The following is a 13,640-nucleotide window of genomic DNA, read 5'->3' on the forward strand; positions in this document are numbered from 1 at the left end:
TATATATATATATATGTGTGTATATATATATAAAACAAAGTTAACTAAGAATAAGCAATTGAATGTTACATTAAAAGTAATATACTTTCTTTAAAAAGATACGTATGTACGATCACTTAGTGTATTCAAAGAATGTCTCGGCCTTAAACATTACGTATGGAAGTATTACAAGTTTCGTATCTCCTTAATTATAATGTTGCATATTTTCCGAACGGAATAATACTTGGTAAAACAGAAAATGCGATAAAATTAAATATGGCAAACTCTGCATAGAGGAGGTTAAACTTATTCGCACATTTGAAGCAACGAATTAATCGTAACATCCTTCTTCCCATGATTAGCGTCATATACTGATTTTATGACTTCTTTGTCGACATTTGGAAACATTTCTGCGATCTGCAAGACATAGTACAAGTTACAATCGTATATGTACATGGTAAATACTGCATTGAACAAAATTATAAATAAGTATGTTGTATGTTGAGTACCTGTTTCATCTCAACTTCAGCATTTGGCAAAGAACTGGGTACAACCGTCGGTGCAACAGCAGCCGGAGGTGCTGTGTAAACATACGGCATGCCATACATTGTTGCAGAAGGTACCATCATTATCGAAGAGGACCCCATATATGGATGGCATTTGTTCTATAAGAAACATTGAATATAAAGAAAGGAAAAATATTTAAATATATTTCTTAAGAAAACACACATTACTTGAATTCATATATATCCAAAAAGATATTAAATACAACTGGCTATTTCATTTACTGTAATATCTTTAAATATTGTCTTGAATGAGCAATGGTATAAAAAAAAATATATATATATAATTAAGATGAAGTAATATATTTATTGTTTGTACCGTATAACTGAAAACTAAATTGATCATCCCTTCCTGATCATCCCCTTGTTTTCCACTGAGCATGTACCAGTCCTCGTGTGTCTCGCCCTTTTGAATGACATGTGGTGGAATATCTATGTGTCCCCATGCAATCAGCTCATCCATCACAAAAGAACATTCATCGTAAATTTCTACATATATTTGGGTAACTCCGGGAGGAAGTAGGCTGCAATAGCAAATGTCGCGACATTTAGAAGGAACATCTGTCATGTTTGGATAAGTTGGAGCCAAATGTGTCTTTACCATTGAATGACTTTGTTCCAGTGCGGATTTTTCCCACCATTCGAATTTGTATGTGTCTCATATACCGCATGTCCCACTCGTAATCTCACATAAGGATCCATTCTTGTCACTCCATAATTTTTAACTAATTTGGCCTGAGAAGATATTATACCTTTTAGTATAAGGAAGTAAGAAAATATAAAGTATAAAATAAAAAAAATATATATATTCATACCTGAGCGATCGTTACACTAAGTCTGCCTACTCGGGGATCTTGAGCCATTGGCATGTTTTGCATCTGGAGTTGCTGAAGAGCTAAAGCAGCCTGTTGATCCGCTGCTTCCTGCTGCAACTGTGCATTGTGTTCTTCTATTCTTAAGAAACTATCCGGCAAAGGTCCCACAAATGCCTGTGTATTTGATTAATTAAAGGATAAAATTTAACAATCGTCTACGTGCGTCAGAGGTACATAATGCTAAGTCAACATCATACATTTAAAATAAAACAGGGCTTTTGAAGATATATAAAATTATAAAAAGCATTGCGTACTTATACGGGTATATTTTTTTATGTATTACTCTCAATACATTTAAATCCATATAGATACGCCTAATCCATTTAAGTAATATACGCGTAACAATAGAACATTTGTAATGCCTTCCATGATTGCGTTTGACAAGTGGCAGTTTGTATTTACCCGTTTTTTCCAATCCTCGTGCAGCGGTTTGTCCGTATCCATAATGGAAGATGTTGGAAAAATAATATCTCCTAAATCGTGTTCCTAATCCACTGTTTACCTTCTACATGCAGTACATCCAATATTCATCAAATACGTCAAATCACGCAATCGTGCATGCCTCGAAGTGACGCGAAACAAGTGTGTCGCGACGGAACTCGAGCACGGCTGCCGCGATTTTGATAATTAAGATACCATAGGGATGCGATAGGGATTTTTTTCTTATCATGAGAAATAGATCATCATAATGCGATCAAAGCTCTAGCCGGGAATAATGATCCGTAATCTGAAACTTCTTTAAAAGTGCCTTACATATGGTTCCTCAGCTAATCAGGTTTCTAAGACATTTTTAGGGAAACTTTTACTAACAAAAGAAAGTTCAGAATATTTAGAGCCAATATTTTTATCTTCAAAGTCCGTATCGGACGATGGATTGAAATTGGATTGAAATTTGGCCAATCAGAGCAAAGTTTACTAACTTAAATTTAATGAACTTTCGGTAGTTCCACTTTCAGATAAATTTATCTAATAGATAAATATTTGATGAATGTTCCCACACGGAAACTATAAGAATACGAAAAAATTATTACTAAAAAACATAATAGAAGAACAAAAATATACTAATAATTTTTTCATATTCTTGTAATTTATTTCTGTACAGGAACTCTCTTCAAATATTTATACATTAGATAAATTTATTCGCAGGTGGAACAACCGGTCCTCAAAAATCGAATTTTGTTATTGGTGTATGATTTGAACATTTTCTCGATGCCGTTTAAAACGCAATAAGCCAAGATGGTCCAATGAGAGAACTTGTTTTCGATTAATTCCCAGAAGTGATCTTGTTGGACTATCGGTCGTGTTCCGAATTATATCGGAACACGACCGATATAATTATATCGGAAAAAGTAATCAAAATATTTTCAAACTAAGTGTAATATATATATAAAGGTTGGTACTAACGATCAAAGTATATAGAGGTGCAATATGAGGTTATAAATTCGAAAGTCCTTACAGTTTGAAAAATACTCCGGTGCAGATATCTTGACGTGAATAATGTTCGTCCAAACGGATTGATGCGGAGCGGAGCAACGTAGAAATGGGAAATAATATATTCGAAATCCTAATTGAATCATGGAGTTCCTAGGAGAAATTTTAACTTTCGGTATTGACACTGTCATATTTGCTATCTGCTTGAGACAATATATTCACTGCAGGAATGCGATTAAGGCGATTCAGGTAAATTATATTATCAAAATTATACATTTTAATTAAACCAGCATTTAATTTATAAAGAAGGTATATGTTAAATATAGGAAATAACTTGGGAAAATTATATATATTTATAGAATGTCGAGCTGCATGACGTTGGGGCAGATTTGGAAAATTTAGTGAACAATACACATAATAAAATAGATTACATTGCTGTCAGGGGACTTGTAAAGCCATTAGGAGAACCATTACAGAGCATTGATAAAAAAAATGTTCTTGGAGTTATACAAAAGCTTAGTGTTAAGGAACATGTTATTGCTAGAACGTCTGCTGGGTTTTGGTAAGATATGCTTGTATATTAATCCTTCTGGCTGCATAATTATGTTTGATATTTTCTCGATGATCATATTGTAACTCTGTGCAGGTCTGATCAGAAACGAACAATGCAAAAAGTATACAATGTAGTACCATTTGCTTTGAAAAATGGATTTTATTATGCAGAAGTAATAGATCCATTATCTGCCAACATTTTAGACTTGGATGTAATCTCAAACCATTATGAGCCTATTGTCCCTACAATATTTGATCATTTGTGGGGATTTTTAACAGGTGAATGTGATAAGAAATATTACAAGACTACTCTATATATTTATTGCAAGACACATATGATAATTTAATCTTTATATACCTCTTATATGAAATTTCATATTTTCAGTTTCTAAAGTGCTATGCTTTATTTCTGTATATTTATATGTATTATCAGGAATACGCCAGCGTGGTTTGCAAACTACAGAGAAAATGTTACGTGTGGACTCGGTTATCACAGTAATAGGTGAGCTTTCGAAGTCAGAAACTAAATCTGGCATGCTTACGTTGCAACCTCCATTAAATGGATCTCCTTTTTATATAACAAGCATGTCCATTACTGCCCTGATAAGGAAAATTGATGATCATAGGAGAATGTACAGGTACATAGAAACAAAGTGATAGTACTTGAAGGAAAATTATATAACGTAAAACAACATAATAATAATATACAACAATATAATTAAATATAAAAATGTTTTTTGAAATATAGATTAGTTTGCATAATATGCGGCGCGGTAGGATTATTAATTGGAGGAACTGTAATAAGACGTTACTGGAAAGATAAGGAGCGGAAAAGAACTGCGGAGGAGTTGCGACGTAACCTTGAAACTTCTCGCAGGGAAAGACGGCAAAGAGTCAGAGATGCTGATCTAAGAGCAGATCAGATGTGTGTAATATGCAATACAAACGCACGTGAAATTATTCTACTACCTTGTGGTCACGTGTGTATATGTGAAGATTGTTCAAGTAGCATCAATGATAATTGTCCAATTTGTAGGACTCGAATCACACAAAAAGCAGCTGCATATATTATATAAATCTTACATATATATATCTTTTGTAACCAAATTTAAGACATGTTCCTATTATAATGAAAAAGCAAATAGGACGTAAAAATAATAAGTGAGATTTAATTAAAACACGATATTATTTGGAAGATAATTTTTATAATATAGATATTACATGTATATATATATGTAATATATAGACAAATATATATATTAATATTAATAACATTATATATATATATTGTAATAATTATAATCATTATAGTGCTTATATATGTATTAATTATGTATAATAAGAATTCAATAAGTCTGTTCTTTCTGTAGCTGAACTAGATTACACTTTTTGCCTTTGGAATAAAACAAATATATAACAGAGCATTGAAAAGAGAAAGATCGAAGTTCCAATGTAACGCTAGTTCAACTATAAAGTACAGGCCTAATGTTGGAAGAAATATCTTGCTAATTCTAACAATAGAATTCTGGAAGATAAGACCTAGCGAATAGTTTGAAATGACTAATGTTAAAATTTAATTAATATCTAAAAAATATAAATTCATCGTTAATATAAATTGAATTTTTTCAAAGGGAATGTACGTGATGGATATCTTATATTAACTTGCTTCAAATGTGACAATAATTGAATGAATAACTGAAAACGAATTTATTTTATTTTATGTAAAAACACCACATGCCATCTACACGTATTATATATTTATAAAATATTAAAAATCTATATTTTGCAATCTGTTTCTCTTATCTACGTTATTTGCATCCGAGCTCATAATCTTCTTAGCTTTGCTGCATTTGCCAATACCGAGTTTTGGTAGTCCTCTGTTCAAACCTTCCAACAGAATGCAAGCTTTGCATATTTCCTGACTTGAGATGAATCCACATCGGGTACAATTTCTCCTCTCTGGCATTTTCACGCCGTCTTTTACTTGCAGCTGTTCACCTGATATACCGTCAATAATATCAACAAGCTTCCAGTTAACTTTGGACAATAAAGCAAAATATAACGAAAGAATATTCTCTCACCTGAGTGTAACACATCTATAATAGCTGAAGGCCTTATTTTCTCTAAATCCTTCAGGAAGGCTCGTGCATGGCCTCTATAAGCATCCGGGGCGTATATGCATTCGGTGGAGAAGTAAACCAAACGCTTCAAATATGCGTACATAACAATCTCCTTCTCGTATGCATATTTTAGTGGTTTACATCGCATGATAGAATCTGGGCCTGCCTGCAATGCACAAAAAATATATGTACTGACCTTCCATCGTAATAAAAGTCTTAATTATATACACATGAATAACATATCCTTACAGTTATTACAGATGTACACCTCTGTAATCTTGCGATATCGCCCCTCATAACATTCATCAGTACCGTCTCCGCGATATCGTCTGCATTATGACCAGTTGCGATGCAATTCACTCTCAACAGTGCGGCACCTCTGTCCAAAGCTTGTCTTCGAAAAACACCGCAAAATGTGCAATTATTTTTACGGCCGATCTGAAATATATTACACATTGTTGGGAATTTCCCTACTACAATCTGAAAGGTGGCCAAATTTATATGATATACTTCACCTCTGCAACAATGGCATCCATTGTCCATCCGTATAATTCTTCATACGATAAGACTTTAAGCGGGATACCATAATCGTCTCTGTTCTGTGTTACAGTTTTCAAACTATCGTCCCTATACCCTATAAAATAACGCATTTCATAAAAATATACAGTACAGATTTTACATATACGAAGTTTGAGCTGTATCTTGTAAATGTCATATGAAGTGGTTTTACTACCAGTGATCCCTTCGTTGATAGATAACAGAAACAGATCCAACCCATATTTGTATCTTTCGTTCAGTGTTTTTAAAATATACGCAAGTACCGTTGAATCTTTCCCACCAGATGCTCCAATGGCAACTTTGTCACCAGGTTTAAACAGCTTGCCGCTGATAATGGTATCGTGAATCTCAGTTTCAAATGCCAGGAAGAAACATTCCTTGCACAATTTGTCGCCGGTTTTTGGCCTCTAAAAATATTTCTCTCATCTTAATTGTAATCATTGTATATATACTACGCAAAACTGTAAGATAGATTACTTGCTTTTAAAATAGCGTCTCTTCCGCAATTTGTGGAGCACGAAGCAGGCATTTTGACTCCTTGATTTTCCTTGATATAATTATTATTATTATTACGCGGAAACTTGTTCGAATAATATAATAATATAATGCAAGATCGTGCAAGAAACGTTTTATTTTCTCATTGATGCAAAACGCACGATGAAGATTAGGTTATGTGTTCACGTGTATATTGAAAAGATGGTCGCATCGTCACACGCGAATTAGTCACACAATTTAGCGGTTTGAGAAAAGAAACTACGCAATATTACGTTCGAGTTTTTGTTTTTATCACACTGAAACGAATATACAGTGAGGTAGGGGGAGCGATTTAATCTTCCGGCTTCTCAGGTGGCGGTCCGCAAGGTTGCAACATCTTTTCCATGAGATTGAACCTGACTCGCGCTTTGGCCTCGTTCTCGGCGATCGCAAAGAAGTTCAGCAAGTCATAATGGCCCATGTAAGAGCTGCAGGAATCACGATGCTGATTGACGAGCCACTCGAACTTGGTCGTGTCGGCGTGTCCTGTGCCAATGTATTTCGACTGCAGATGTTCCAATTGACTGTGGATGTTGTAACGTTCTCCCATTTTCTCAAATTGGCTTCCTCTTTTCTCAACGATTCCAAAGAGCGCGCGACTCGATGCCTTCGCTTCCTTTTGGCGTCTCGCTTTACCAGATCAGGTTAGGCCAGATTACGGCCGGTGTTCATGTGTTTCATGCTTACTGGGTATTTACGTGAAGCTGACCGGAAAACAGCTCAACCAATCGGAGAAAACCACACTTGACCGTTCCCTGAAAAGCAGTACATTCGTTGGCTGTCGAGTCGAACGATTTGGTCTCTCGAAAGATCCTCAACAGTGACGACCAATCCGAGAGCCACGGTAAATTCAATCTACCAATCATGGATAAAGAAGTCTTGGTTCTTCTCGTTCCGATTGGTCGGAATTAAATGCCATTCCACCCTCAATAATATGTTTCCGAACGCACAGCGCAGTTTTTCTCGCTATGTCGCCGCGTTTCGACGCTCGCCGCGCCACGGCAGCACCGTACGACGAAATTACGTCACGCGACGATGACGTGCTTAATGGTTTAATGGCTTCCATTCGGTCGAGCTAGCTTTTATGAGCGAGCCAGCATCGAATCCAAAGAAAACACATAAGATATGATGCGATCGGCTGTCGAATTCATAAAAATATGATCGTCTGAGAGCCGGAATTACTGATAATCGCAGTAATTTCTAGTAACTTTGTATCTTTGGCCAACGAAACTCGGACCGAGTTCTGGTTTATCGTGCACACACAAGGCTTCACGCATCTCCCTCTCATCATCGGCCCTACGTGCTGTGGTTTCGGCCCTGATGCGAAGGACACCGTTTCTCGCCGCGGCATCGCAGGACACAAATCTCACGTGAGTAGACGACCCCACGATCCTCGCGTTCCCGTCTCGCGTTTGCTCGCCGATGCTCCCCGGGAAAAGAAACTGGGCGAGTCCCGATGGGGGCCCGTCCCGTTGTGAGAGTAATGGCGGCTGCGTTGGCTCGTCCGAGATATTCGTGACCTCGCGTTACCCACGTCCGTCGCCGTAATTTCGGGCCCGTGTACACCTGTCCGCCGCCGATTATCATTCCGGTCCCGGCGTGCTACGGCGTTAATGAATTAGCACGGCACAAACGTTCCGCCGGAGAGGTAATCGCACCGTTTCACGATATCGCTGCGTTCTCGCGTTCGGTGTATGCGTGCGTGAGCGAGCGCGCACGCCTGTGTGCGTACACACCCGCGTGGCTGTGGGTACGTGATCATACGTATATATATATATATATATGTGTATATATATATATATATATTCATGAGGATCACTGCCTCTGAAGTGCGAGGCAGGCACGAGTCCGAGCGTTATTATTTCTCTCACCATCTCTTGCGTCTCCACCGATGTCAGGGTGAGCCGGGGGAATAAAGTGACACGTGGTGCACCTGACCGTAGACGAGTGCCCGTGCTCGTAGAGCCCTTAGCGAGGGATGCCAACGAGCTCAACGATGTAAGACCACCTAAGCACTCGAGAACACCTTGTTATTGTCCACCTAGAATTAGTTGAATAATAAAGGAAGCGATATGTAACGATGAGTACATTTTACTTGATCGTGAGTATTCATAATCAAACATGTGTAAAAACAATTATATATCTTTCTCCACGAAGACACACACCCATACATAGGCGTTTTTTTTTTTCCACAAGATGGAAAATATGGTCGAAAGTGGGAGGAACCACTCGCTCATGGTTTGTCTGATTGCCCATTTCTGCCTACTACAGTTCTGTCTTCTTCTGTAGTTGTTATTATCGTATTATATGTTGTATGTCGAAGAGACAGCAGTGTGCGTCGCACTCACACACCAGCCACTCATCGTTACCTTTGTCTTTCAGCAGGTGACATGCCTCGAGAGGTCGATCATAATGGGAGATTTCGCTCGCGCAGACGCGGCAGCACAGGTAGCGACGTGGTGAACCGGCACAGTTTCGAGGGGAGCGACAAGAAACACCGCAGACATGGAAAAAGCAAGAGCTCCGGCAAGAAAAAGAAGAAACGCTCGCGCGACAAATCCATGGAGAACGTGCCGACTGTCGCCTCGAGCGTCGTCAAACCTTTGGTGGAATATTCGGATGTAAGTAGCGAAGATCTATCCGAGCCTGAAGCCGGGGAGATACAGTCGGAGGACAGTCGCGGCAACAGCTATACGGATGGTGAAGTACCTGAACCGCTCCTTCAAAGGCGATATTATGGTGGTAGTCCGGTCCGCGCTCTCGGAGTCTCACCGATCAGCCTGTCACCGTCCCCGCCGCTCCCCCACCGGCACGCTGGTAGACATTACTCGCCGAACGCGGTGCAGCAACAGCCGGTGACGATACACGCCGGCGCCGCGGCCGATTACGAGGAGGAGTCGAGACGGTACGCCCGGCGGAAGGAGAAGAAGCACAAGCGCGAGAAGAAGAAGAAGAAGAGCCTCAGCCCGTCGTCCACCTCCAGCAAGAAGAAGAAGAGAAAGTCGAAGCGGCATTCTCACAGCATAAGCCCGCCGCCGCACGTAGGCGCCGCGACGATGGACATCGTCCTGAGTCCGGAGCGTGAGAAACCGGTCGCCCGTTGGTCCGAGTCGCCCCCCTTGCCGCTCAAGGACAACATGTCGCCGATCTCGCCGGCGACGCCGCACGAGCAGAGGTGCCTCAGCGACATGGAGATGGAGTTGCAGCCGAGGCGGAACGTCGTCACGCCGCCTCCCCTGCCGATGCCGATGCGGCAGACGGAGTCGCCGCACACTCCGCTGCTACCGCCGCGCGCCATCACGCCGGAGTGCGTCAACAAGGTCGTCCTGCTGAAGCACAGCCCCGACCGCGGCCGGGAGAAACGCAGCCCGAGCATTCACGCGCGGCGCTGCAGCGTCAGTCCGGGACCGGGGCTGTGCTTCAGNCCGGGACCGGCCGCGATCGGCCGCAAGAGGCCGCACAGCCCGAGCCCCCCGCCGGCGACGAGACGAAGGGAACACAGTCCGCCGCGGAGAAGAGACTTCAGCCCCGCGCCGGTGGTGCTTCACAGCAGGCTCAGGCACACTCCGAGCCCGGTCGCGACCAGGCGACGCGAATTCAGCCCGAGTCCCGTGAGCCATCGGCGGCGGGCCGAGACGGTCACCTCGCCGTCGTCGAAACGTCGGAGACGGGAGGACTCGGATCGACGTCACAGGCATCACGAGAAGGACAGGAGGGACAAGCGGAAGTCGAGGTCCACCAGAAGTCCCACCAGTAGCAGGTAAGGCTTTCTGCTTCGATTCAAGATTATCCCTCCCCCCCCCCCCNATGAATCAATTGTATAGACATTTCACTCGACACGTGTGTTCATCCACCGGTCTTTCCAATTTCAGGGTGCACCTGCCTCTCTCCCGATCGCGGTCTCGCAGCCCCGGCAGATCCTCCTGGCGGAAGCAGTCCCGCTCGAGGTCGCACTCGCGCCGAAGGAGCCGCACCCCGAAGAAATCGCGCTCGCCCGGCAAGATCCACAAGTCGTCGAGGAAGCACAAGTCGAAGAGCCCCCGCCCGAGAATACCCTCCCCCTCCCCGCACAGGTCCAGGGCCAGGAGCCCGTCGAGCATCACGGCGCGGAATCTCCGGGTGCAGGCGAAGATCAGCGAGACCAGTCTGTTCGCGGAGCTGGTGAAGGACCGGAACATGAGGGAGCTCGCGTACAAGAAGCTGCAGGCCGCGAAGGAGAAGGCCGTCACGCAGGACGAGGTGCAGATTATCGAGGGCACCGACGAGAAGGACAGCGGCGGCAACGCGGCAGCGTCCGCCGAGAACAAAGCTTCCATTGACAATAAGGACAAGCCGGTGAATCACAACAAGGAGTCGCAACAGGCGAAGCTCGGCGAGGCCGGCGGCGCGGCCAAGTGCGTCGACATCGTCGACATCCCCGTGCCGGTGAGCGACGACAGCGGCCCGGCCGGCAAGACGCCGCCGTTACCGGCCAGCCAGCCGGCGGCACCGCCGGCCCCGACGACCCCGGCGAATCTGACCCCCCAAGCGATCACTGTACATACCTCGCCGCTGCCGCCCACCATCGCCACGTCCGCAGTAGCCAACAATTGCCCGGTATCCGCCGTATCCCACAGTCCGAATTTCCCGGGTGCGAGCGCGCAGCAGCAACCGCCGCCGCCGCCACCACTGCCGCAGCCACCCGAGTCGTCCGCGTCGACGGTGCCGCCGCCGGCGGCCGCGTCGGCCCCGGCCCCACCGGCGGCGCCGGCCATGCCGAACATGGCTGTTCCGCCGCCACCTATCCCGATACCCGTGCCGGCCCCGAACACGATCATGTCTAAGTTCAACGCCCCTAACAATCTGGTGCCTCTGAAGTCGGTCGACCCGCCCAAGCCTCCCATAGTGGCTTTCAAGACGAAGAGCCTGTCGAAGCTGCCGATGCCGCCCGGGATTAACCAGAACGACCTGGAGAGCATCGACTCCCCGCCGAGTCGTTCCCCGAGTCCTCCCAGTAAGACTCAGGCGAAGTTCCCGGCTTCGGCTGCGCCGAAGCCGCCGCAGAAGAAGAGCATCAAGGACCTGCCGATGCCGCCGGGTAAGGTTTCGTTCATCGACTCGTTTTCGCGGTTACACGTCGTCAATGTCGGCTTCGTTTGTATATCGATTGATCGTGCTAAAATTGTAGTTGTACCTGGCTCGGAAGACTTGAGCGGCGAGGACGACCCGAACGCCACGCCGCCGCGTTTGAAGATGGAGCGGATGGCGCCGAAGCCGAAGCTGAAGAGGCCGAAGATACTGAAGCGACGTGGCTCGCGGAACTGTCACGCCCCCACCTCGGCCTCCAGCGGCAAGGATTGGGGCGAACGTTGCGTGGACGTGTTCGAGTTCATCACGCAGATCGGAGAGGGCACTTACGGACAGGTGTACAAAGCGCGGGACAAACGGTCCGGCGTGCTCGTAGCCCTGAAGAAGGTCCGGCTGGAGAACGAGAAGGAGGGCTTCCCCATCACCGCGGTTCGAGAGATCAAGATCCTACGCCAGCTCAATCACAAGAACATCGTCAACCTCAGGGAGGTCGTCACCGACAAACAGGACGCGCTGGATTTCCGGAAGGTACTTTCGGCACGGGCAAAGACACTCCCCTCGCGACTATAATTAGACAGCCTCTGGTAGCAAAATTGTGAAATTCGTATAATTGCCTCCCGTGTTTCAGGATAAAGGTTCCTTTTACTTGGTTTTCGAATACATGGACCACGATTTGATGGGTCTCCTGGAGTCCGGTATGGTGGATTTTAACGAGATGAACAACGCCAGTATCATGAAACAGCTGTTGGACGGCTTGAATTACTGTCACAGCAAGAATTTCCTGCATCGAGACATCAAGTGTTCGAATATACTGATGAACAACAAGTATGTTTCAGATTGGAAACGCATAATTCACTTTCCCCAATGGTCCTCGTCTAATCATGGCATGATCTTTGCAGAGGGGAGGTTAAACTGGCCGACTTTGGATTGGCGCGGCTTTATAACGCAGAGGACCGACAGAGGCCGTACACCAATAAGGTGATCACTCTGTGGTACAGGCCGCCCGAACTGTTGCTGGGAGAGGAGCGTTACGGGCCTGCGATCGATGTGTGGAGTTGCGGGTGTATATTGGGAGAGTTGTTTTTGAAGAAGCCTTTATTCCAGGTAAACGTTATTCCGGGCGAGGTCGTAGTCGTAGTCTCAAGCTCGTTGAAGGAAGAAGGTTAATTGCAAATTTTAATGGTTATATCAACACTTTTTCTTTTGTTGTAATTTCGGCGCGACACCAGGCCAATGCAGATATGATACAGCTGGAATATATTTCGAAACTTTGTGGCACACCCACTCCGGCTGCCTGGCCTTCTGTGATAAAATTGCCGCATTGGCATACACTTAAGCCAAAAAAGGTATACAGGAGACGTTTGAGGGAGGATTTCTCATTTATGCCGGGCCCGGCTCTGGATGTCCTGGATAAAATGTTGGAATTAGATCCCGAGAAACGGATCACGGCGGCGGACGCGCTCAAAAGTGCTTGGCTGAGGAACGTTCAGCCTGAACAGTACGTCATCCCTCCTCCTTCTTTTGGTTTCTTTTAATCTCTGTTGTGCGCGAATAATGAAAATACGCACATTTCGTACATATTTGTATTTACGATATAAACTCTAGAATGCCAGCGCCGCAGCTACCTACCTGGCAGGATTGTCACGAACTCTGGTGGAAAAAGCGGAAACGCTTGTTACGGGAGCAGCAAGATAACGCTACTACCAAAATGCCTCTTCTTCCGTTCCCAAATAAAGGAGGCCCTCACAAGGACGATCTGTCGGATGTCGGGGGGTGAGTAGCTGTAGTTGTGATCTGATCCACTAGCTAGGATATGCCCCAGCGCTGATTGAGAAACTAATTTAGCTTATAAACGTAGATGGCTGTGTTATCGCAGTTATGCTTCGCATTTATTTTATATATATATATATATATATATATATATATATATATATATATATATATATATATATATGTCTCTC

The 13,640-nt window shown here is 44.1% G+C and overlaps 5 protein-coding genes across 13 annotated transcripts in view; 2 read left to right on the forward strand and 3 right to left on the reverse strand.

Annotated features, from left to right (window-relative positions):
• Positions 1-10: 10 nt before the first annotated feature.
• LOC106746693 (toll-interacting protein-like) lies at positions 11-2,023 on the reverse strand. Its single transcript, XM_014623509.1, has 6 exons — positions 1,820-2,023; positions 1,358-1,531; positions 1,144-1,277; positions 862-1,066; positions 489-644; positions 11-396 (listed from the first exon to the last, which is right to left on the reverse strand). Exons 1-6 carry the CDS (start codon positions 1,859-1,861, stop codon positions 286-288), a joined length of 822 nt encoding a protein of 273 aa, XP_014478995.1. The 5' UTR covers positions 1,862-2,023; the 3' UTR covers positions 11-285.
• Positions 2,024-2,651: 628 nt separating this feature from the next.
• On the forward strand, positions 2,652-4,583 carry LOC106746689 (mitochondrial ubiquitin ligase activator of nfkb 1-A). Of its 2 annotated transcripts, XM_014623505.1 has the most exons (6): positions 2,652-2,809; positions 2,876-3,097; positions 3,208-3,410; positions 3,495-3,679; positions 3,834-4,038; positions 4,149-4,583. In XM_014623505.1, the coding sequence occupies exons 2-6, from the start codon at positions 2,993-2,995 to the stop codon at positions 4,474-4,476; spliced, it is 1,026 nt and encodes a 341-aa protein (XP_014478991.1). In that variant the 5' UTR covers positions 2,652-2,809; positions 2,876-2,992; the 3' UTR covers positions 4,477-4,583. The 2 variants fall into 2 exon arrangements, with proteins under 2 accessions (XP_014478991.1, XP_014478990.1); XM_014623504.1 differs by lacking the exon at positions 2,652-2,809 and having other exon boundaries at positions 2,819-3,097.
• A 107-nt stretch (positions 4,584-4,690) lies between these two features.
• Positions 4,691-6,935, reverse strand: LOC106746814 (cytoplasmic tRNA 2-thiolation protein 1). Of its 2 annotated transcripts, XM_014623858.1 has the most exons (7): positions 6,846-6,935; positions 6,560-6,625; positions 6,254-6,485; positions 6,036-6,154; positions 5,770-5,958; positions 5,482-5,686; positions 4,691-5,398 (listed from the first exon to the last, which is right to left on the reverse strand). In XM_014623858.1, the coding sequence occupies exons 2-7, from the start codon at positions 6,605-6,607 to the stop codon at positions 5,169-5,171; spliced, it is 1,023 nt and encodes a 340-aa protein (XP_014479344.1). In that variant the 5' UTR covers positions 6,608-6,625; positions 6,846-6,935; the 3' UTR covers positions 4,691-5,168. The 2 variants fall into 2 exon arrangements, with proteins under 2 accessions (XP_014479344.1, XP_014479343.1); XM_014623857.1 differs by having other exon boundaries at positions 6,560-6,906.
• Positions 6,560-7,260, reverse strand: LOC106746815 (probable splicing factor 3B subunit 5). The gene is made up of 2 exons (XM_014623859.1): positions 6,846-7,260; positions 6,560-6,625 (listed from the first exon to the last, which is right to left on the reverse strand). Exon 1 carries the CDS (start codon positions 7,160-7,162, stop codon positions 6,905-6,907), a length of 258 nt encoding a protein of 85 aa, XP_014479345.1. The 5' UTR covers positions 7,163-7,260; the 3' UTR covers positions 6,560-6,625; positions 6,846-6,904.
• A 75-nt stretch (positions 7,261-7,335) lies between these two features.
• The window catches only part of LOC106746813 (cyclin-dependent kinase 12), a 12,368-nt gene continuing 6,063 nt past the window's right edge, over positions 7,336-13,640 (forward strand). For 3 of the 7 annotated variants that reach the window (XR_001374617.1, XM_014623850.1, XM_014623856.1), the window contains exons 1-8: positions 7,336-7,982; positions 8,995-10,372; positions 10,485-11,689; positions 11,780-12,207; positions 12,308-12,504; positions 12,579-12,783; positions 12,909-13,177; positions 13,285-13,452. Coding sequence is in view for 6 of the 7 variants with exons in the window: in XM_014623850.1 (XP_014479336.1) it covers positions 9,003-10,372; positions 10,485-11,689; positions 11,780-12,207; positions 12,308-12,504; positions 12,579-12,783; positions 12,909-13,177; positions 13,285-13,452 (3,842 nt within the window). In the remaining variant the exon portion in view is untranslated. The other 4 variants (XM_014623855.1, XM_014623851.1, XM_014623853.1 and 1 more) reach the window with 4 other exon arrangements.

Source organism: Dinoponera quadriceps, unplaced genomic scaffold, assembly GCF_001313825.1.
Source record: "Dinoponera quadriceps isolate SergipeBrazil2010 unplaced genomic scaffold, ASM131382v1 scaffold1565, whole genome shotgun sequence".
NCBI lineage: Eukaryota > Metazoa > Arthropoda > Insecta > Hymenoptera > Formicidae > Dinoponera > Dinoponera quadriceps.

What these genes read in the sequence shown, in the direction of transcription:
- LOC106746693 (XM_014623509.1), bottom strand. Translation starts at nt 1,861, where the DNA reads ATGGATACGGACAAACCGCTGCACGAGGATTGGAAAAAACGG. An exon ending in ATTTAGTTTTCAGTTATACG is followed by an intron (nt 645 to 861) that starts GTACAAACAATA and finishes TGTTTCTTATAG; the next exon opens with AACAAATGCCATCCATATAT. An exon ending in CTGAAGTTGAGATGAAACAG is followed by an intron (nt 397 to 488) that starts GTACTCAACATA and finishes TATGTCTTGCAG; the next exon opens with ATCGCAGAAATGTTTCCAAA.
- LOC106746689 (XM_014623505.1), top strand. Translation starts at nt 2,993, where the DNA reads ATGGAGTTCCTAGGAGAAATTTTAACTTTCGGTATTGACACTGTCATA. An exon ending in ATGCGATTAAGGCGATTCAG is followed by an intron (nt 3,098 to 3,207) that starts GTAAATTATATT and finishes ATATATTTATAG; the next exon opens with AATGTCGAGCTGCATGACGT. An exon ending in AGAACGTCTGCTGGGTTTTG is followed by an intron (nt 3,411 to 3,494) that starts GTAAGATATGCT and finishes AACTCTGTGCAG; the next exon opens with GTCTGATCAGAAACGAACAA.
- LOC106746814 (XM_014623858.1), bottom strand. Translation starts at nt 6,607, where the DNA reads ATGCCTGCTTCGTGCTCCACAAATTGCGGAAGAGACGCTATTTTAAAA. An exon ending in TATCAACGAAGGGATCACTG is followed by an intron (nt 6,155 to 6,253) that starts GTAGTAAAACCA and finishes GTTATTTTATAG; the next exon opens with GGTATAGGGACGATAGTTTG. An exon ending in GGTGTACATCTGTAATAACT is followed by an intron (nt 5,687 to 5,769) that starts GTAAGGATATGT and finishes TGTGCATTGCAG; the next exon opens with GCAGGCCCAGATTCTATCAT.
- LOC106746815 (XM_014623859.1), bottom strand. Translation starts at nt 7,162, where the DNA reads ATGGGAGAACGTTACAACATCCACAGTCAATTGGAACATCTGCAGTCG.